The 22,526-nt window shown below is 41.3% G+C and overlaps 1 protein-coding gene across 1 annotated transcript in view; it reads right to left on the bottom strand.

Annotated features, from left to right (window-relative positions):
• The window catches only part of LOC111869894 (schwannomin-interacting protein 1), a 615,950-nt gene that overhangs the window by 83,977 nt on the left and 509,447 nt on the right, over nucleotides 1-22,526 (bottom strand). The window contains exon 7 of the mRNA XM_023861756.2: nucleotides 7,171-7,382. Coding sequence (XP_023717524.1) covers nucleotides 7,171-7,382 — 212 coding nt within the window. The remainder of the gene's footprint in view (nucleotides 1-7,170; nucleotides 7,383-22,526) is intronic.

Here is a 22,526-nt window from a genome sequence, read left to right as displayed (position 1 = left end):
CCAGTCCATACATTTCTAAAGTATCCTCCTATCTCTTGATATTGGCAGCGCCGTACAGTAAACCTCAGACCATACAAGCTGCTGCCTTCTTGAATTCAAACATTTTGCTTAGCATGCAGAATTTGGGATTGCCACAGTGATGACTATGAAGCAGTCTGGCAGAAGTTCATCGCTGCTTCAGAAGAACGCACTGCCTCCATCTTCAGGGTCAAAGAGTAAGCCAAGGAATAAAACAAGGACAGCCTGCTTGCTCGACATACTTTTCGAACCTTCTTACGTTCCTCGGAAAGGCTGTAAGTTTCTACTATGCTTCACTAGTCGCATCCCAGTTTATACAGAGTAATTCTATAATAAATACTGTCGGGGTTTCCATAGCCTATAATTTTCAACCCGGAAAAAAATAAAACTTCTTACGGAATTTGAAAGCGTAACTAAAAAAAAATATTATGTGTGGAATAAATATTTCAGAATGCTAAACAACTTCAGAAGCGTGCCTTTCGTGGCACGAAAGGTTCGAAAATTACAGGCCACGGAAACCCCGACAATAATTTAGAATCACCATGTAATACTTTTCAATTTCCTTGACATTTTTCTCACAAATGTTATTTAGAGTCAGTGAGCAGAGGAATATCCTACACGAAATAAGAACACGGAAGGCTAATTGGATTGGTCATATCTTACTCGGCAACTGCCTTCTAAAAGGAGTTATTGAAGGAAAGATAGAGGGGCGGATAGAAGTGACCAGAAGACGAGGAAGAAGACGTAAGAAGATGCTGGACGACCTTGGGGACGGAAGAGGATATTTTCATTTGAAGGAGAAAGCTCTAGATTGCATCAAGTGGAGGAACTGTTTTGGAAGAGACTGTGGACCTGTCGCCTTGATAGATTACAGATGAATGAACATACAGAATGGTCCAGCAGTCAGCTAACTGGTTACTTAAATGTGATATGAAATACGTCATAAAACTCTTTATTACTTACTGAATTTCTGAAAACAGTTCGGAATGAATTCCTCCTTACTGAATGCACAACAAGTAACGCTGTGATACTGTTCTACAGATTCACTGGCAGGTTTAAATCTTAGCATTCCGGTTAATACGGTACAATGTTTCGAGTTAACTGTCTTTTTAAACCGGAACACGAGACCAAGTTTCTCAGCCGCACGGATAGAGTAAAATTATACTTGAAGAAGCGCAAATCTCTACCACTTTGAATGAATGTTTCTCAATATTATCTTATGCCCATTCTCTTTATTGCTACAATTTTTAGAAAACATACTTCTTACTAAATCAAAAATAAATGGCAACACTGCATCATATTGTGGCACGGAGACCCGTTGTTAGGCAACAACCTCCAAAAAAGTTAGATGACCGCTGGGGTTCATTAGTTGTAAGATGTTGCAGTCACAAGCTGGTAACTAAGGCCGGTGACAGTTCGGGAACCCAGAGGAAGGGGAACGTCCGCCGCTGAAAGCCGCTACCAGGCAACGGCAGCGAAGACGTAACTGTGCACACTAGTGTGCGAGTGTGTAATAGTGGCCTGTAAGGTGTAGTGACGCTCTTCATCAAAGAGTCCAATAAATCCGATTACCGATCCAAATCCCGTCTGCAGTCACTCAATCACGTGACAATATGTAAAGACCCTGCTTTTGGTAATTCGCCGGCTTTCCATTGTGTAGTACTGAATTCAATGCCAGGGCAGTGCATGTGGGATTTGTGTTTGTCGACGTGACACTGTGGCTGGGGTTTCCCTGAATACTTACGCTATCCTTGGCGATCTTCATCACCAGGGTCTGGTAGCAGTGCCAAGTGACTCAGTCTTACCCTATCCACATCTTCACAATCATCATCATAATTCTTATTAACTGTATGCAATACAAATACATGTTCTGTTTCCTACCTCTTGCTGATAGCTTTCAGTTTCATTAATGGAATCATTATCATCATCATCATTTTTCGTTTTTTGTTTGTTTGGGTCTGTGCTGTCTTATTGCTCAACAGCAATAACTTGTTTGTTATCGTGCTTACACTGTAAGTGGCCGCTGGCTGTTGAACTCGGCATGTAAATAAACAAATAACTCAATTGAATTTGTTATTTTAATTATATAAATAGCTGTATTATTTTATCTTTTTGTGGCGTTTAACTCATGCTTGTTTCGTGGTTGGCCACTGGGTAGTAAAGTCAGTACGTAAATAAATCTATAATCGAATTATTATTACTGTTATTGTATCTGTTAGTATTATATCATATACATGTGAATTCTACATGCTGACGATAATGAATACTGTATGTATGCAAGTGGCCGTTGCGTATTAATGAAGTAGTACATGTATGCCGTTGTTGTTAAAATCAGTATTTAACTTTCGGTTTCATAATGATAAATAATACACTGATGAATTAGGCATTTGAAATTTGGTACGCCAAGTAGACCATACATACGTGTAACTTTATGTGCGAAATATTTTTCATAACTAAAAAAATTACAAAGATGGCGCTGATGCGAATCTTTTACATCCTATCTGACAAATTTAAAGTAGATAGGATCGGTATGTAGGTAATAAATTATTAGCACAAATAAAATACAGTAAATTAATAATAACATTTGTAGGATCAGAAAACACTGGAATAAACATCTTATGTTTTTATGAGTTCTGGTGGGAGCTCCTTGCTCGGTTAAGGTTAAATGTTTTCATAAAATTGACAACTTGAGTTTATAATTAAGAATGTAATTTAAAGATGAAATTCCGGTCCATTTTAATCTTACGAATGAATCAGAAAGTTCCGGCATTATCAAAGTGGAGATTGTAGCGTCCAATCACGGTAAATGGAGAAGTGAAACACAGCAAGGATTAGGTTATCTACCTGAAATCGGTAGCAACTGTTCCTGGCTACTGAGACTGCCCATCTGACGTAATGAAGGATGCTTCTGAGATGCTTACGAGAAGACTGCAAAGGTTATCACGGATCTAAGAGAACAAGAAGTGAGCGCTGCACTTCCGGTTTATCGACTGACCGTACAAGATACGGTCAAAGCAAAACTTTGTGAGAATTCAGGATGGGCGTAAAATGCGTGGTCGGTAATTTCAAACTTCTGGTAATCAATACTTCAAACCGCAGTGGTTTGGAGTATATCACAAAACTCTTCAAAAACACCAACACAAAGATAGCCTTCAAAACAACCCACTCAACAGGTAAACTAAATGAAAAGCGAGAAACAAACCCCTACGAACAAAGTGGGATATACAAAATAACATGCCAAAGCTGCCAAAAAGTATACATCGGCCAAACTGGTAGAAATCTAACAACAAGGTACAAGGAACACACAAGAAACATAAGACTAAACAAAGATGAATCAGCATTTGCCCAACACATACTAAACAAACGCCATCAGTACGGACCGATGACAGTAATCATAGAAATGACTGAGAAAGACAAAACAGGCAGCATCATGAATATAAAAGAAGATTTCCATATATATCGCTTTAATAAGCTCAATAAATTGATAGAAGAACAAAAACACATAAAAGAAAGCAATAACCAACATAACATGTTCGACCTCATAATACTACATCAGTACACGCCCACACTAACGTCACAGACACAGGAAGTATAAATACACGGCGCAGCACATCCTAGAACAGTAAAAACACAGCACGCCACGAACAAACACAGAACGATATCAAAGGTAGGATGAAACAACAAACTCCTTAATATATATATATAAGAATATAATATGGTTGTTGAAATAATACAATACCCAAAATATATTTGCAGAACCTCCTTCTTAAGAAAGACAGGCGGCACAAGTTCGGCCCCCGTCCAGAAAAGCGAAAAGAGAAGGGACACGAACCTACTCGGTTTGTAAATTTTAACTTAAATAACAAAAGTTTTTTTAAAAACTTTAATATACCAAGACGGTCGCTGTAGTTGTGAAAACTTTAGGTTTTGTATATACTGTGCATTACAAACATTGTATGATGGTGTACTGTAACACTCAGAACACCTATTGTAATAGCGGTTTCCAAAGAATATCGATGTCCCTCTGATGATGGTCTATAGGGACCGAAACATGTAAGGGTGTTAAGAATTGAAGTAGTAAAAACTTCAACAGTCACATTGGACGGAATTGTTATATCCTTCATAATATTGTTATTGTGACGGACTAGAATGAAACAAATCAAAATCTTGAAATATTTTGCCTTTGTGATGAAAGTACAGCATACTTCCTGTAGAATAGAAACCGGATTTTAAATATTAGCTTATTATTAAAATTTAATTACACGCTTGAAAATTGTTGGAGAACACCAAATTCCAGGATGCGCTACTGTAACCATCCCGTAGTAGAGCGTCTGAGTATACGAACAAAATATATCAAGATCCTTGGCTTCAACAAAAGATGAAATCCCACTGTTGCCACAAAGCAAAACGTGGAGAGAAATCTCGAGTGGTAGGGCCCATTTCTTTCACGGTGAATTTCTGTTTCTGACAGAACACTGAACACTAATGCAGTTTTTATAAAAAGCTCCTAAAGTGAACTGTAGCAGGAAGCATGTGTCTGGTCAGCGTGCGTGGTTAAACATAGATACATTACCGGAAACATTAGGTCAAGACAGACGAGGCTGCGAGCAATCTGTGGTTGCGGTAGTGCTCTACATTTCTATTAGGGGGGTCCTCGGTTAGAATTTCGGCCCAGAAACTGGCTATTCCGACTGAGGTTATATATGGTCTTCTTCAGTCCCTCCAAGCAAATTCCAGAACAGTACGCCAAACATCACAGTCACAGACACAGATATCCATGCCTTGGATTGGGAATCGAAACCACGATCCCAGTGTCCGAATTGGCGGAGACGGTTCACAACCTGGGTCACGCGGCTGGGCCCTGTAATGGGCTCGACACTCTACAGTACGAGGCGTTTACAGTGTCTTCGCTTTGAGGCACGGAACCTGCCCTCCGGTACTATTAAACGGAAAACGCATACCACAAGCGGAATCCATCAAATACCTAGGCCTTCACCTGGACCGGCGGTTGACCTGGCGCACACATATTCTCGCCAAAAGAAAATAACTTGACATTAAATTTGGTCAGATGCATTGGCTAATTGGCAGAAAGTCAGAACTGTCTACCGAAAATAAACTCCTAGTATACAGGACAATTCTGAAGCCTATTTGGACTTACGGCGCACCATTATGGGGAACTGCAAGTACATCCAACATAGAAATGTTGCAGAGATTTCAAAATAAAGTACTTCGCGCTATAGGCAATGCGCCGCGGTACGTCCCAAACTACATGCCGATCTAGGCATATCTATAGTACGGGAAAACTATAGACATCAGCCGCAAATACAAGGTCACAGCACATCCAAATGAACTGGCAACCATATTATTAAACGATGCAGACGAACTCAGAAGACTGAAAAGGCATAAACCAAACGACCTAACGACGCGCTTCATATAAATGCAATACACAAAATAACGTCACACCCGAAATAGATCCGTAGAGAATGCTCACTGGAGCATTACTCTCCCCGACATGTTCTCTCTTAGTATTTAAGCTTTAGATTAACTCTCACATAAGATGTACTTATAGCCCACAATGGGCTGATTGTACAAATATGTGGAGATACAAAAAAAAATTGAGCGTCGTAAAAAACGGAGCATGAAACGCGAACTGGAATCGGGAAAACTAAATAAAAATTATGATCCGACAAACCTGAAGGCAAGAGGCCACTTGGAAGTCACAGACGTAGATGGAAGGGTAATATTAGTACAGAATTATTAGTCAGATAATGTAGACTCGGAGTATCTTACTCAGTATTTGGGTGAGGGTCGAGCTCTTGTGAACACGGTAATGAACCTCCGGGTCCCATACTGGGAATTTCTTGAGTTGCTGAGCAACTGTTATCTTCTCAAAAAGGACCTATTAACGTTGAAGTTTTGGACCCGTACAGTTTGGTATCTCCGTATGATTGCCTGGTTCAGTTTACGGTGTGTTCAGTAGGAAGAATGGCGAATTGCAAAGGATAAGGCAGTAGCCTACTTGAGATACTATCCAGTGATCTCCATGGGGGGGCTGAGGAAAACAATGGAAAGCTTAGGTCAGGAAACGGATTTCTCGACCGAAATCTGTGTTGTTTGGGTAACGCATGCATTTAACTAACTTCATGGAAATGAGCCCTCCTCGAGAAGCCTCAATTTTTGCACCCACTCAAGAACTTCCCAGCATTTTATGGAACCCGAAGGTTCCTAACCGTGTTCACAAGAGCCCTCCACTGGTCCCTATCTTAAGCCACAACATTCCAGTCCAAACAACATCTTACCTAAGATCCATTTTAATGTTAAATACACAGCTACGTCGGTATTCCCAGTGGTCTCTTTCCTTCTAACTTTCCCACCAATATCCTATATGCATTCCTCGTAGCCCCATTCCTGCTACATGCCCTTCCCGTCTCATTCTCCTTGACTCGATAATTCTAATTATACTTGGAGAAGAGTATGAAGCTCCCTATTATCCAGTTTTCTCCAACCTTCCGTCACTTCATCTCTCTTCGGACCAAACATTCTCCTCAGCACCCTGTTCTCAAACACATTCACCGTATATATGCATACAAAATATACTAATTTTAATACATCTAAAATTCATGCTGTCGGCATAACATATGAAAACATTATAACCTACGTGTTTCTGTTAACTGTTTATGCTGAAAAATCTTGTGGTAAAATTGAGTGACTATACTAATATAACTGTTACAACAATACCCCTGATGTTCACCATACGAGGTCGAGAAATGTCAGAATAAAATATAAAGCTTTCCCTGTAACAAGCCGTGGAGGCCCATAGGGCTGCGAGACGTCGAGGCTCCCACATTTTTTGGGAAAATCAGCTCAGACGGCGGTGAGATTGTCAGCCTTACGCACCGGCCGGCCGCCTTTTACCCCCCAGGAAGATTCCTGGTACTCATTTCTGTTAGAGGCATAGACGACCCCAGGGCCATAGCGCGACTGGATTAGGTCAACTGAAAAATCCATTGACGTCATTGGGAATCGAATCCGCGACCTTCCGGCTTGTAGCATAGTGCTCCAAATGTCAGGGTACTGACTAAATAAATATGACCTTACGTCGTTATCTGACGAGGGTTAGTAAAATTACTTTGATCTACCCCGAGTGAGTACCTTCGAAGTCGCCTAGGCTGTCATCTGGAGAGGACTCCGACAGGAACTCCGAAGACGAGCTGTAACTGGAGCGATGCTGCTGGAAAGAAGTCGTGATGTTGTTGTTGAAGTTGCTGCCGTTGTTTGTAAGCTGATGAAGATCCTTGCCGATTGTGGGTGACGTACATGTAGTTGCTTTCCGAGACGTTACGTAATTGTTGGCCCATTGTGTGCTGCACAACACACAGACACTCACATTAGACTGCAGAACGGACTCCCAGAGAACGGAAGTTACATGAGCTGAGCACCAAAATAAGTGTGTCATATCATTCGAGGAGAAGAAGGGAAGATGGAGACAGAAGAGGACAAGGAGAAATACAAGAAGAATTAGTTTCTATTTTGTTTAATAATGGCAACATTCGAAAAGAGAATATTTCGAGAACTGTTGGAAATTGTAAGAGTCAATGAAGATAATTCTGATATCATGCATTTGACAGCGTTCTGAAATGTGAATCTTTCGAAAAAAAAATGCATTTACGACCATTATAAATATTGCAATATATTCCAGGTTTCACAGATTACGTAGAGAGTTTAACTGAAAACTATATGCAAGAGATAACACGAAAGAAAATTCGGAAATAAAATGTCCCGTGTAAATATATAATGATTTCATACGCTATCAGAGACATTCAATCGTAAGATATTGCCGACGGCCAGACAGTGCTCAGATGAGCATAACGATGCGAAGTAGTCATTTGCGAACACCTGACATAATGTACACTCACAACCTAACATTAGCGTAAATTACCAAGCTTTGCCCCCTCCAAGGTACAGATGGATGAGGAGTAGTCTACTGCGCAAACCTAACCTACCTAACATCAGCGAATGGTACCCCTGAGTTACAGTTGGATGCGCAGTAGTCTACTGCGCAAACCTAAGCCAACTTAATCTGACCAACCTAACCTAACCTAACCTAACCTAATATCAGAGATCCAAGGGCCAGCCCCCTGATTTACAGGTGGATGCGCCGTAGTTCATTGCGCACACCTAAGAGTGACGTCATTTACGAAGATGCTATTTAACGCTATTTAACCGAACGTAATATAGGACTGTCGTAACAAGGAATATAAGTCGAAATATGACCTTATGTAGCAAATTGAGCCTGTTGATTCTTTTTCCACACATAATATCAATTTAGGTTCTTATATTCCGAGGTTATATTGCTACGTAATAGATTAGATTGTGTCGAGAACGCCGCTCCCACCTCAAGAGTTTGCGAATCCCCGACGGTAATAAAAATGATTACTGAATATCACATATTATGCTGCCCTCCAATGGCATAACGATAAGACGAAAAATCTTTATTATCAGTGAAATCGTTCCCTTCTTTCTCGTGTATGGATACGCGACCAATTCAGTGACTGCTGGCCATTTCTTTCGCCCGAATTTCCCTTCCTGGATAGGAAGTAGAATAATATTATACACGAAAATGGGTAAAAAAAATAGGATGAAAAATTACAGCCCTGTAATCAAACTGATATTCGAATGTTTCTGTTTCAGTCATGTTAAGAGGTTGGCTGCCCTGTCACTGTGACCTAAATATCCGGTGTACACCATCAAGGTACCTTTCTTTCCTGGTAAGAAGACGTGTTTATAAATAATAAGACGGTGTTATGTGTATGTTTATATACATATATGTACAAGTTGTGATTAATTAACTGCCTGAAAGTATACGTGTATGTTAAAAGATTCAGTGAGATAGTGCAAATGGTAGGCTATAATGTGTGTATTATCCTGGACCGACTAATGGCGAGTGCACCAAATTTTACAAACATGTGTTTCCTCTGTTCCACAAGGAAATCGAAGTGTTTTCCTTCTGAACCATGAAACTGAAGTACGTATGTGTGAAGAAAGAATACACCATAGCGTACATTTATTGATTTAACGAAAGTAAGTGCATATAAGAATAGTGGGTGTGTAGTACGGCAATGTGTATTTGAGGTTATTCTTCACTATTATTAATAATCTCGTGTGAAGTATGTACAGTGATTTGCAAAAAAAAATATTTTAGTGGTTATATGGATAGAGAGTGAATTAGATTTTATGAGTGCATACTTCGAATGGTAGAAAACAAGGTGTAGTATTGGTATGTAGCCTCTGCATATTAAACGTGTGAGTAGGTTATTAGTCAGAATGATATTTTTTTGCATTATTATTATTATTATTATTATTATTATTATAAGTACATGTAAGGAGAGGGTGTAAAGTGAAATTGTAGTTCCCATTTAAGAAGTTATTTTTTTAATTTATATCTCAGTTCTTTGTGACAATGAGTGATGGGTATATTGTATCTTGTTTTGGTCAGAATAATGTCGAGTGTAAAGTGAAGTTTAAATTGTCTAGANTGGCTGCCCTGTCACTGTGACCTAAATATCCGGTGTACACCATCAAGGTACCTTTCTTTCCTGGTAAGAAGACNGGTTATATTTTTGTGTGTAATATATACAGTGATGTGTAGTGAGGTTCTGTACTGTTTTCAGGAACGTTAAGATTTCCATTCACCCACAGTAGATTCCAAAGTTTCNTTATGTGTATGTTTATATACATATATGTACAAGTTGTGATTAATTAACTGCCTGAAAGTATACGTGTATGTTAAAAGATTCAGTGAGATAGTGCAAATGGTAGGCTATAATGTGTGTATTATCCTGGACCGACTAATGGCGAGTGCACCAAATTTTACAAACATGTGTTTCCTCTGTTCCACAAGGAAATCGAAGTGTTTTCCTTCTGAACCATGAAACTGAAGTACGTATGTGTGAAGAAAGAATACACCATAGCGTACATTTATTGATTTAACGAAAGTAAGTGCATATAAGAATAGTGGGTGTGTAGTACGGCAATGTGTATTTGAGGTTATTCTTCACTATTATTAATAATCTCGTGTGAAGTGTGTACAGTGATTTGCAAAAAAAAATATTTTAGTGGTTATATGGATAGAGAGTGAATTAGATTTTATGAGTGCATACTTCGAATGGTAGAAAACAAGGTGTAGTATTGGTATGTAGCCTCTGCATATTAAACGTGTGAGTAGGTTATTAGTCAGAATGATATTTTTTTGCATTATTATTATTATTATTATTATTATTATTATAAGTACATGTAAGGAGAGGGTGTAAAGTGAAATTGTAGTTCCCATTTAAGAAGTTATTTTTTTAATTTATATCTCAGTTCTTTGTGACAGAGAGTGATGGGTATATTGTATCTTGTTTTGGTCAGAATAATGTCGAGTGTAAAGTGAAGTTTAAATTGTCTAGAGTGAGGTTATATTTTTGTGTGTAATATATACAGTGATGTGTAGTGAGGTTCTGTACTGTTTTCAGGAACGTTAAGATTTCCATTCACCCACAGTAGATTCCAAAGTTTCCCCTTTTATGTACATACCTTGTTTGCATGAAGAATTCTTGCTTATACGAAGGTGAAACACATGTTGTCATTCGTGTTATGCTGGCAATCCTGTTAAATGACAGTGTAAAATGTGCACAGTGGTGTGTAGAGTATGTGTTATGGCAAGTGATTTCTAAGTTAGATGTGTATTTCGGTGTGACANGAAATCGAAGTGTTTTCCTTCTGAACCATGAAACTGAAGTACGTATGTGTGAAGAAAGAATACACCATAGCGTACATTTATTGATTTAACGAAAGTAAGTGCATATAAGAATAGTGGGTGTGTAGTACGGCAATGTGTATTTGAGGTTATTCTTCACTATTATTAATAATCTCGTGTGAAGTATGTACAGTGATTTGCAAAAAAAAATATTTTAGTGGTTATATGGATAGAGAGTGAATTAGATTTTATGAGTGCATACTTCGAATGGTAGAAAACAAGGTGTAGTATTGGTATGTAGCCTCTGCATATTAAACGTGTGAGTAGGTTATTAGTCAGAATGATATTTTTTTGCATTATTATTATTATTATTATTATTATTATTATAAGTACATGTAAGGAGAGGGTGTAAAGTGAAATTGTAGTTCCCATTTAAGAAGTTATTTTTTTAATTTATATCTCAGTTCTTTGTGACAGAGAGTGATGGGTATATTGTATCTTGTTTTGGTCAGAATAATGTCGAGTGTAAAGTGAAGTTTAAATTGTCTAGAGTGAGGTTATATTTTTGTGTGTAATATATACAGTGATGTGTAGTGAGGTTCTGTACTGTTTTCAGGAACGTTAAGATTTCCATTCACCCACAGTAGATTCCAAAGTTTCCCCTTTTATGTACATACCTTGTTTGCATGAAGAATTCTTGCTTATACGAAGGTGAAACACATGTTGTCATTCGTGTTATGCTGGCAATCCTGTTAAATGACAGTGTAAAATGTGCACAGTGGTGTGTAGAGTATGTGTTATGGCAAGTGATTTCTAAGTTAGATGTGTATTTCGGTGTGACAGACAACGGATTGCATTCTTGCCATCTAATCTTCCAGGCTTACATGTGCTAGCAGGTAGTATACTTGTACAGCATCAGGAAATTATTTTCCTTCCATCTATTAAACTACTTACAGAATCACATTGTTTAGAGGAAAGCACGAGTTGTTACAGCTGACATTCTTGTAATTGTATTTTATAGTTCTAGATCATATATAGTGATGTGTTCGTTTTTTTTTTTTTTTTGTTTTTTTTTAATGCTTAGAAGAATGTTGAATGATATATTGTTAGGTTCAGATCGTAATCAGTGATTTCATTATCTAATATTTGAAGTTCTTAGCAAATCAGAGGACGAACATAGACTGAGGGTGCCCGAGAACAGGGGGTTGAGGAGAATATTTGGACCAAAGAGAGATGAAGTGACGGAAGGTTGGAGAAAACTGCACAATGAAGAGCTTCATAACTTGTACTCTTCGCCAAGCATAATTAGAACGTCGAAGAAAATGATATGAACAGGACATGTAGCATGTATGAGGAAAATGGAATGCATATAGGATTTTGGCGGAAAATGCAGAAGGAAATAAATTACTAGGAAGGTCTACAAATTTGTTGGACAATAATATTAAAGGGGATCTTATAGAAAAAGTTTTGGGATATTTTCTGGGTTGTTCTGGATAGGGACCTGAGGAAGGGTCTTGTGAACACGGTAATGAACTTCCGGGTTCCAGAAAAACTGTGTAAAGTCTTCGTGAGGTGAACGATTGGCGGCTTATCAACAAGGGCTCAGTTCAGTGACTCAGGAACTCAGATCATACTGCAGCGGGTGTAGCCGTTGCTATGCAACGACCAGAAGATGGACGGATATACTAGGGCGGTTTCTTGGCAATGGCTAAGTAAACACGTTTCTCCAGCAAAAGACACGACTGAAACAATACAACAGCTGTGTTTCTACGTGATCCGTGCCGAGAGGTTATAAGCAAGACAATGTTTGGAGTTTTGACAGGATTATATGGAGATTGCGCACAGAAATGTTCGAAGCCAAGGCCTTCAGAACATTTATACGCTTGTATTCCCTACTCAAAAGTGAGCGATTGAGCGCTAACATTAAACTTACCCTCCACAAAGCTCTCATTAGATCCTTAATGACTTATGCTAGTCCCGCCAGGGAATTCGCGGCAGACACTCATCTAGTATAACTGCAGCACCTACAAAACAAGGTTCTCAGCACTACTGGCAATTTTCCAAGGCGCACACCGGTTCGCGATTTGCACATGGCTTTAAAAATTCCGCACGTATATGATTATAAAACAAAATTATGCAGGCAAAAGGCGGAACGCATACAAAATCACGGCAACGAAAATGTTCCCTGTATCTAGAATTTCCTTGTCTGTATCAGTAAGTTCTACTGCCACCGGGTGAACATCCAATTGCAGTAAAATAATAATAATAATAATAATAATAATAAGAATACTGTACAAGGCGAGCCCCGAAATAGAAGCATAAAGAGGCTTAAATTTGGCGGCGGTCAAGCATACGACCGTTCAAGTTACTAGACTGCCGTTGTAGCGGAAGCTACTGCTGTACTGAGCATGAACTGACAGAGGCTCTGTATATATTTTATATACATTTATTAACATGTTTCTGGTGTAAAATGTAAATATCTTTTACATTATGACAAATGACTTACTACTGCAGAAATTACTAACAAAAGAAAGACCCGTCCTCTCATCAGAGAGATCGCCCCACCAAAAAAAAACCATTAATAACTATCTGGTCATAAGCCCCAGATTAGGTTCGATTCGAAGACTGACTGACTGACTGACTGACTGACTGACTTACTGACCGTCAGTCGCAACGTGACTTTAACTTGAGCTTATTCAACCCATCGTGGAGGCGGGGTCGCATACCTCCACCGTAACTCTGCGAGTTGTAGGAGGCGACGAAAAGGGAAGTCTCAAATGTGAGACAGTAAAATATGGCCGCGAGTCCCAAGGGACTCAGACCCGAGAAAGACTGGGCTGGCAAGGGCCAGCAGCATATAACGTACAAAAGACACACCCAGAGAGAACGCCTCACAAAAAGAAGACCGTAACTGTCAAACAGTAATAAATATCTGGTCATGAGCCCCGGATGGGACTCGACACCAAGACTTACTGACTGACTGGCCGCCAGTCGTAATGTCACGTTGATTTTGACTTTGAGCTTAGTCAATTGAGAGTCAGTTCTGTACGGGAGTCTGTGCAGAGAGGACTTGAGCCGGAGACAGAGTATTAACGATTGTTGGAGCCGTTGCCACGAAACGCCCAATAACAGACAGAACACTAATCTGAGTGTTCTAGTGAACTGTAGAATGTGGTAATACCGATTGTGTTACAAATTATTAGGGGTCAATATATCCAATAATGTAAAACCCCGTCAATAACCACTCATACATGTGACAATACTTATAGTGCCCAATGAACGGAGGATATTGCAAGATGAACTGGAAAGAATATGGAAGGAAAAGCCATGGCCTAATTTAAGATGCATATTTACATTTCGTACATTGGATTATGTCTCCGTCTTCATGTGGAACGCACTCAGTTGGGCCCAACCGATAGAGCTAGTCCCTAACTCTGGACACTTGCACCAACACAAGCCAACTGAATAGGTTTTACCTAAACTCGGAGACAGAATCCAGTCTCCGAAACGTTTTGAAATATAAACGGGGCGGTGTTTTAGATACAAACAGGACAATGAATAATGTACAGAAGCATAATATTTGTATTAATCTATTATCGCCACAAAATTTTAGACCTGAGTCACAGACAAATCTTACGTCATCCGTAACAGAGCATTCCTATTATGTATTGTTAGGATCGGGGGAAACCACACATCTGAATACTTTTCAATCTTATTAAATTTCGCTTCTCGCGGACGATTACTGTCTGATATTGGAAAGGGGGGGGGACCTCTGTTGTAGACTCTCACTCTGCTTTTCTGTCCTCAGATGGCGTCAGGGTCGAGTGATCGGCCATCCAACTGACAGAGCGTCACCACAGAGACGTGCTCTCTGAATCGTGAAATTGTTTCTTTTTTGTTGCGTGTAAAAATGAAACCTGCCGGCTTGTGCCGTATTCCCATATGGACCTTCCATATATGGCGTTCTCTGCACCAAATAGACTTCTACGATTAAATTCGACTGGAGGTGTGAGATATTTTGGGGTCTCAAGACGAAAAGAAAAGGCTTTGCGTGCCGTGTATGTTTGTGTGCCTTTACTAACTGCCAGTCACAACATTAAGCCCACGATACTGTATCAGTCTTACTCACACATAATGCTTACGTAATATCGCAACAAATTACTGGCGTCGATATCACTTCAAATCGGTAACGGGCCGATTTCCGCAGGTCCCTGCTAAATCACGGGTCTTTATAGGAATAACTACATACACTGTGGCATGTACACCCATTGCTAGGCATCGACTCGGTAAACAAATTCCCCCGGAAGGAAAAGCAGGAATAGGACGTCCGCTGCTAGGCAACCGATCAGTAAACATGACTCCTTAACAATAAGGGCTGTGTTTTCTGCGTAGTCTACGCAAAGTGGTTATAAAAAGGGTTCAGTTGAGAAGAGTCAGTTATTGTCAGAAGCTGACAGAGTTCAGTTAATGAAGAGTCTATTTGAGTCAATTGTTTTCAAGAAATGTGTCGAGTTCTAGAGATGTCAGCCAAAGCTGACTGAGAAGAAATGACAAGAAAGGAATCAGGCTGTGCAAAGAAGACTTCACGTGTAATTTGAAGTTACAGTGAGACTAGTATAAATCCGTTACCAGAATACGACTAGTGAAGACTGAGAACCCTGATGCGTTTATATCAGTGAACTGTAATGTGGGTAAATCAGCGATAGCGCTGTATTGCCTGTAGTTCCGAGTTGTGTGAATAGGGCGTCAATAAATCCAATCATTCAATCCAAAAACCCGTCTTATAAGTCACGCGCAAACCTCGGGCACGTGACAATATTGTCACGTGACTGAGTGAGTACACACGGGGTTTGGAAAAGTAATCGAATTTACTGAACACATACAGTATGCAATTAGATATAACTGAGTTACACGTTCCAACGGGAGAGCACTCCTATGGGGGTAGCTTCGGCTATTTTAGTTGTCTCCCTAGAGTACCGATAAGGTGCCGCAAGCCTTAGGGCTCAACACTCTAAAACGGTTTGATCAACCCATGTGGAGAGGTGGGAATGAGGGCTCATAAGCAACCCCCATGGGCGACTTTCTCGTGTGGGTTGCCCTAGTCGCAACCTCATGACTAACTGGTGTCACACACCCACTAATCATCTGGGATACCCCTCTCCCCCAGAACAGGCACTCTTGGTCCTGGAGGCTTGTGAGGGTTTCATTTACTACAGGACCAAACCACCTAAGCCAAGGTGTGAGGCATCGTGCTGAGGGCTGCGTGGCACTGGGGTGGTAATTAGCCAGTGACTTGAACGATCCCCTCAGGCCACCAGGCAGCACCCCGTTGTATTTATGCCTTCAACCCGTATGGGGCGATGCAGGTGGTGACCTTTTAAATTCCCAAAACTCGTGGGACCAAAATGAATAAAGGAACCAAATTAAAAACCGGTTGTAAAGAACTTAAACTGAAGAGGGACCCCCCCTTCCAAGGGGATCCCTAAGAGAAATGCTTCAGCATGGGGGTTGGAAGCTCTGGTGAACCATTAAAGGGCCCAGTTGCAACCAGACAACCTGCTGTTGAAATTTCAGCCAAAGGCAAGGACGAACCAGTGGTTCAAAACCTACCTGAGGTAAACCAAAAACTCTATTGGGAGTCAGTAGTATTGATATACCACTACAGAGGGCTAGTACCTCTAGCACTCCTGAAGTAGGACTGAGACACCGGACCCCGTCTAGAGAAAAAAGCCTTGTCTGGATGCGCTAGACGGAAGTTGAAAACAGCAAGAGCTGGGGCAAGCATAGCAGGAAATGCGGGGCAGTCAGCAACCAGGAAATGCACGGTCGTCTAAGCAGGGATAAACCCCCACCGGTACCTTTAAGTGTCCAAGGTCGGAGGGCAGTAGCGCTACAGAAACTGACAGAATTCCGAAAAGGCCCAGGGACTCTAAGGGACCAGGGACTTACAAGGAGGTTCTGACCAATATAAAGGTAGCTATCTTCAAGGAAACTTATCCTGAGGATAAGCTTGCCGAAGATGACCAGAATTCCATTCTGGAAGCACTGGGGGAGGTGTTACGTAGGACTCCAAAGGAAGAACTACCACACCTGAAATCCTGTAGACTAGTGGGAGGTGCACTTATTCATACATGCGCTGACCAACAGTCTGGTCAATGGCTCACAAAAGCCATTGACAATCACAGGCTGGAATCAGGGGCCAGGCTGAAGGCTATTGATGCCAGGAACCTGCCCAAGCCTGTTAAAGTGGCTCTCCGGACTAGGGACAAAGTTGCCCAGAATCAGGAAGAGCTGCTGAAATTGACTGCAGACCTTAATCCAGGATTTCATACTGAGGACTGGAGGGTACTCAATAAGCAATCTGAGTCGAAAAGCCAGAGGCTTATCTTATGCATGGACCGGGACTCCCATGCTGTTATACAGAGGACCGGTTACAAAATATTTACAGGACTCTCACAGGGGACTGTTAAGGTGCTGAATGATCCTTAAGTTGTGAAGGCCAGACTGCTACCAACGCACAGTCGACATAAGAACACACCCCCGAGTCACACATGCAAGCAATAATCTGACGTCATAAAGCAATGCGTTTCTGAGCGTCTCTGGCGGCTGGTAGGAAAAAGAAAATGACTATAAAGAGTCCAATGAATGACTGTAAGACATTTTAACGAAGACTTCGTGACCTAACATCAATCCTGGAAGTTACCTGTAAGGCTGAAGCAAACCACGAAACACCTCCGTCAGAAAAGCCGGTGCTCCTGCCGAGATTCGAAACAAGCACCTCCCAATTATGAGGATAGAACTTCACCGTTAAACCACTGTGTCCGGTCACATCCGGATTGATCTAGCAATGTGTGGAGAAGGGGCGGGGAGGTGTTATTGTTTTGGGCCATGCAGTAGGACGGAAAAAACACAGAAGAAATTTAGTACTCTGGCACACATTAACAATAGAGGCGGTAAGCTATTATGAACTACATTACTCAACAATATTTCGGTAAAACAAAATAATTTTTTTTTAATTAATTCTGATATTCTGATTCCAAATTTGAGTACAGATAAGAGGGAGAATCAGTAAATAGGCCACAAATGGATATGAAACATAAATTATGTGACATTCGAACCTCATCCACTTCCGCGCATCCGTTTCAGCCTCTTCTTCAAGTTGTGAACCGTTCTACGGATATACTCGTACACTTCCAACCGCAATGTCCTTTACACTAAGTTACACTGACTCATTAGGTACAGTCACTCGCTATATCAAAGAGTCCAATTTATCCAATTACCGAATAAATTCCCGTCTATAGTCACTCTGTCACAATATTTTCCACATATTTCCGGAAATCATACACAAGTAGAATATTCAATAGGACTCCTGTTCCGTGAGATTGCCAACAGAGAATAAAACGTACATTCGTTCGTAGAGCTGGTGGATTTAAGAGGATTTCGTGTGTTACTGATTGTCGTGTTTAACTGTCTTCTTATGACAGAGAGAAATGTAGCCTGTCAGTGAATAGTATTATGTTCTAGGTTGTGACGCCGTGTACTCCGACAGATTTAACGAAAGTTTCGGAAGAATGTACTGCCTCCGTCTTCAGGAAGAAGGAGCAAGATGCAAGCAACAGCAAGTTTACCGAATTTCAGTGCTTGCTTAGCATGTTGCTTGACCTAGAACTAACCTGACTACACGGCGTCACATCCCAGAAGATATTAGTCTTCATATTTACCGCTGTGAGAACACAAAAACTCAATATCCTACAGTTTTTTTTTTTTGTGGAAAAGATACAGTGAAGCTATTTAATAAATGTGGCACTGAGTAAAAGGAGGGCTCTCTTAGCCAATGAAAACAACAGAGCTATGGGCCGGGAACCAAATGCACGAGGGAAAGTCAGAAATCATCCGCACTTCGCCATAGCACATATTTAGGTTTGTCACACTGTCTTCTGCGCATGAATGCTTAGAGTTGGTACTACTGTGGTCACGTGAACGAAGTTTGACCATGATCGCGTCATTTTCCTTGATGCTGTGACAGTGTAAACATGGTCGCTCCTCTAGCAGTGTGCACCAAGGAGGAACAAAGAACGGTGATCCGATTTCTCTGGTTGGAAGGTGTCAGGGGCTGAAATTCATCGGAGGCTTTCAACACAATACGGGGACAGTGCTCTACCGCGTAGAAGTGTGTATGAGTGGATCGTGAAGTTTGAAAGTGGCCGGACAAGAAATTCAAGACTCAGTCTTCCGCGGGAAAGGTAATGCTAACCGTTTTTTGGGAGCCAAAAGTCTATATTGGAAGACTACTGAAAAAAGGGTGTACGATCAACAATGCGAGATACAGTGATTTGCTGGCCAACAATCTGAAGCCAGCAATTCGCACCAAACGCCGAGGCCTGCTGTTGTTGCATGACAATGCACGCCCACACACGGCCGGCCAGACCGTTGAAACCATTAACCATTTGAGTTTCGAGGAGCTGGAACACCCTGCCTACAGCCCAGATCTCGCCCCTTCTGACTATCATCTCTTTGAACCGCTCAAAGATGCTTTACGATGTCGTCGATTTTCTGCGGACAAAGAAGAGGTGCATAAATGGTTGCGCGACCAGCGGAAACCCTTCTTCTTGCAGGGAATATGCAAGCTTGTGGACCGCTGGATCCGGTGCATCGAAAGGGAAGGAGACTACGTGGAAAAATGACGTACTTGTTCAACCCCTACTTTTGTGTATATAAATTGGAAAGCAAGAGTGCGGATAATTTTTTACTTCCTTACATACGAGTAGACGGAAGACGTAAGAAGATGCTGGATGACCTTGGGGACAGAAGAGGATACTGTCATTTGAAGGAGAAAGCTCTAGATCGCATTAAGTGGAGGAATTGTTTTGAAAGAGACTGTGAACCTGTCGTCTTGACAGATTACTGATGATGATGATGACATACGAGTATTTTCATTCAACTCATTAGCGTTTCAGATTCAGTACAAAATACAACTTTGATATTGTCACGTGTTAGGGGTTCCGTGACGAATAATAACGGGTTCTGGGTTGAACTACTGGATTTATTAGCACTTCGATTATAATTACAACCAATTATAACAGCCCACAATCCATGGCTGTCCAAGACTAGCTCCATTGTTTACTGGGCCACAAGTGTCTTCGCTTCCGCTGTGACTGACTTGGTTCTGATTTACGAATCACTCACTTTTTGAGCTTCCGCTGTCCACTGGTTAGCACTCCACAGATGAACACTGAACTACCATAAGAATGAATCACTAAACTCTCTGACGAATGCCGAACGACGGCTCACTAACAAGTCTGAGTCTGAGACTTACGTTAAAACCGATGCTCAGTTGGCCAGTCTGTCTTGGTATAAAGTACCCATTTTGGGCTTACGACAAGATTTCTACCACTTTCAGACAGTTGCGGGTTTGTTGGCGTGGGGCGCTCTCTCTGACGAGAGGACGCGCCTGTCGATTAAAATTGCTGCTGGCCCTCGCCAGCGCAGTTATTTTCGGGTCTTAGTCTCGTGGGACTAGTGACCTTAATTTACTGCCTCAGAATCGAGACTTCTCTTTTCGTCGCCTTCTACGACTCGAAGAGCTACAATGGAGGTATTCGATCCCGCCTCCACGCGGTATTCGTTACTCACGAATGATCTGAGCTAACTCTTTACAACTTCGGGGCGGACCGAATATATGTCACAATGTCTTAAGTTCCTTTGTTATTCTGCTTTTCTGAGTTATCAGTTGCTCCGGGAACGTGCTTACCGAAACGTTGCACAGAAATGGACTATTCCGAGTCTATTCGTTGCCGCGGAAATCTGTTTATCGAACCGTTGCCTAGCACATATTTGTCACACTATTACAATTAGGTAATATTTTCTTTTACTTTATCGAAGTGCAAGAATTTCCATCGTTATCCAATCGGGCATGCCGTAGCGTAGTTGCTGAGGCACTATGCTACAAGACGGTTCGATACCCGATGGGGTCATTGGATTTTTCAATTGACCTAATCCTTTCAGCCGTATTATGGCCCTGGAGTCGACAGATGGTCTAACAGAAATGAGCACCACGAATCTTCCTGGGGGGAAAGGGCGGCCAGGGTGTAAGGCTGACAATTTCACTGTCATCTGTGAGCCGACTATATAGAAAATGTGGGGGCCTCGACGTCTTACAACCCCCTCCAAGGCCCGTTACAGGCATAGTTTAACATTTACCCCATAGCGCCTCACACATTTTCACAACACACATGGAACAGGGGGATTGAAAAGAATAAAGAGCCACAGTTGCTGAAGATTCTTCTAGGTGGTTAGTAAACAACGCCCTTGAGGTTCGCTGGACTGATGGCAGGTAACGTAGTCTACGTAAAAAGCGTCATCCTTTGAAGCACGGAGGGAGAAATAGAGAGAGGGCAGTCAAAGATAAAAGAGAGTGAGGGGATGGGGTAATGAGGGCCACTACATTTCAAGAAGGGGGATGATAAAACGTTACAGTGCTTACTCGTCCTTCTGGTAGAGGTATGTTGTGGAGAAGGTAAAGCGTTGGGAAGTGAAGGGGTAAAGGGTCTGGAAGTGAATGTGGTGAACGGTTTCGAATTGAAAGAGGTAACGCGTTGGGAAGTGAAGGAGGTAAAGCTTTGGGACCTGGACTTCGCTATAAAAAAAAATAGGAGGGTATCTACTGCGTTTCATAGGAATTTTTATATTAACTTTTGAAGGTCTACATTAGCGAGAAATTGGTGGTATTTACGACTGGGGCAGGTTACACGTGAAGCATGCAGTGCAACGTGCCATTTGGACACTCCCCAGCGATTTCTCTGGGATCGACGGAAACAGCCAAAACCCCTTCACTGGGTTGAGCGGTCGCAGGAACCTCCGGATAAACTGACGTGTGGCCAACAGACAGGCATTTACAGATACCAAGAGGTTTGAGTTGAGCTTCTCACAGCGGTGGCTACGAAGAGTTCTACCTCCTGGGATATGCTGGCTCCCGCTTGCCACCACTTTTCACGACGGTTTCTTCTTCGACCCTGAAGATACAGGTGACATGTTCCTCCGAAACGTCGGTAGACTTTCAACGAACTACAAGGCTTTATATTCCAAAATACGGAACTCGTCACCCTATTTGCTTTACTAAGATTTGTTTCATGTGTGTACGTTGAACGGAAACCTGATTCAGGAGGAAATTAAGAGGAGACTGAACTCGGGTAATGCTTTCTACCATTCAGTCCAGAGCCTCTTGTCTTCTCGTCTGCTGTCCAAAAACATAAAAATTAAAATATATAAAATTATAATTTTGCCTGTGGTTCTGTATGGGTGTGAAACTTGGTCTCTGACATTAGGGGAAGGACATAGACTGAGGATGTTTGAGAACAGGAGAATATTTGGACCGAAGAGAGATGAAGTGACAGAAGGTTGGAGAAAACTGCATAATGAGGAGCTTCATAACTTGTACTCTTCTCCAAGTATAATTACAATGATCAAGTCAAGGANAAGTAAGTAAGTAAGTAAGTACGTTGGACGGATAACAAACAATTTTACGTGGTAGGGGAGAGTCTTTGTTAAAAATAATTTTAAAGAGATCAATGCCTACTTCACGGTAAACACATGTTTCCATTACAAAGACGATCGGGTAATTGAGTTTAGGGAAACAGCAGGAAAACGCACAGCTCTTGAATACATTATATGTAGATACTTCTGTTACTGGTGGAATTAGTAAATCGTATAGACAACCAGAGACAAAGACGTATTTTGCTGCTGGCGTATAAACAGGCCTTCAGAATCGAAT

The sequence above is a fragment of the Cryptotermes secundus genome, unplaced genomic scaffold (assembly GCF_002891405.2).
Source record: "Cryptotermes secundus unplaced genomic scaffold, Csec_1.0 scaffold653, whole genome shotgun sequence".
Classification (NCBI taxonomy): domain Eukaryota; kingdom Metazoa; phylum Arthropoda; class Insecta; order Blattodea; family Kalotermitidae; genus Cryptotermes; species Cryptotermes secundus.
Note: the sequence above shows the minus strand (reverse complement) of the source record. Positions and strands in the feature narration are given on the sequence as shown.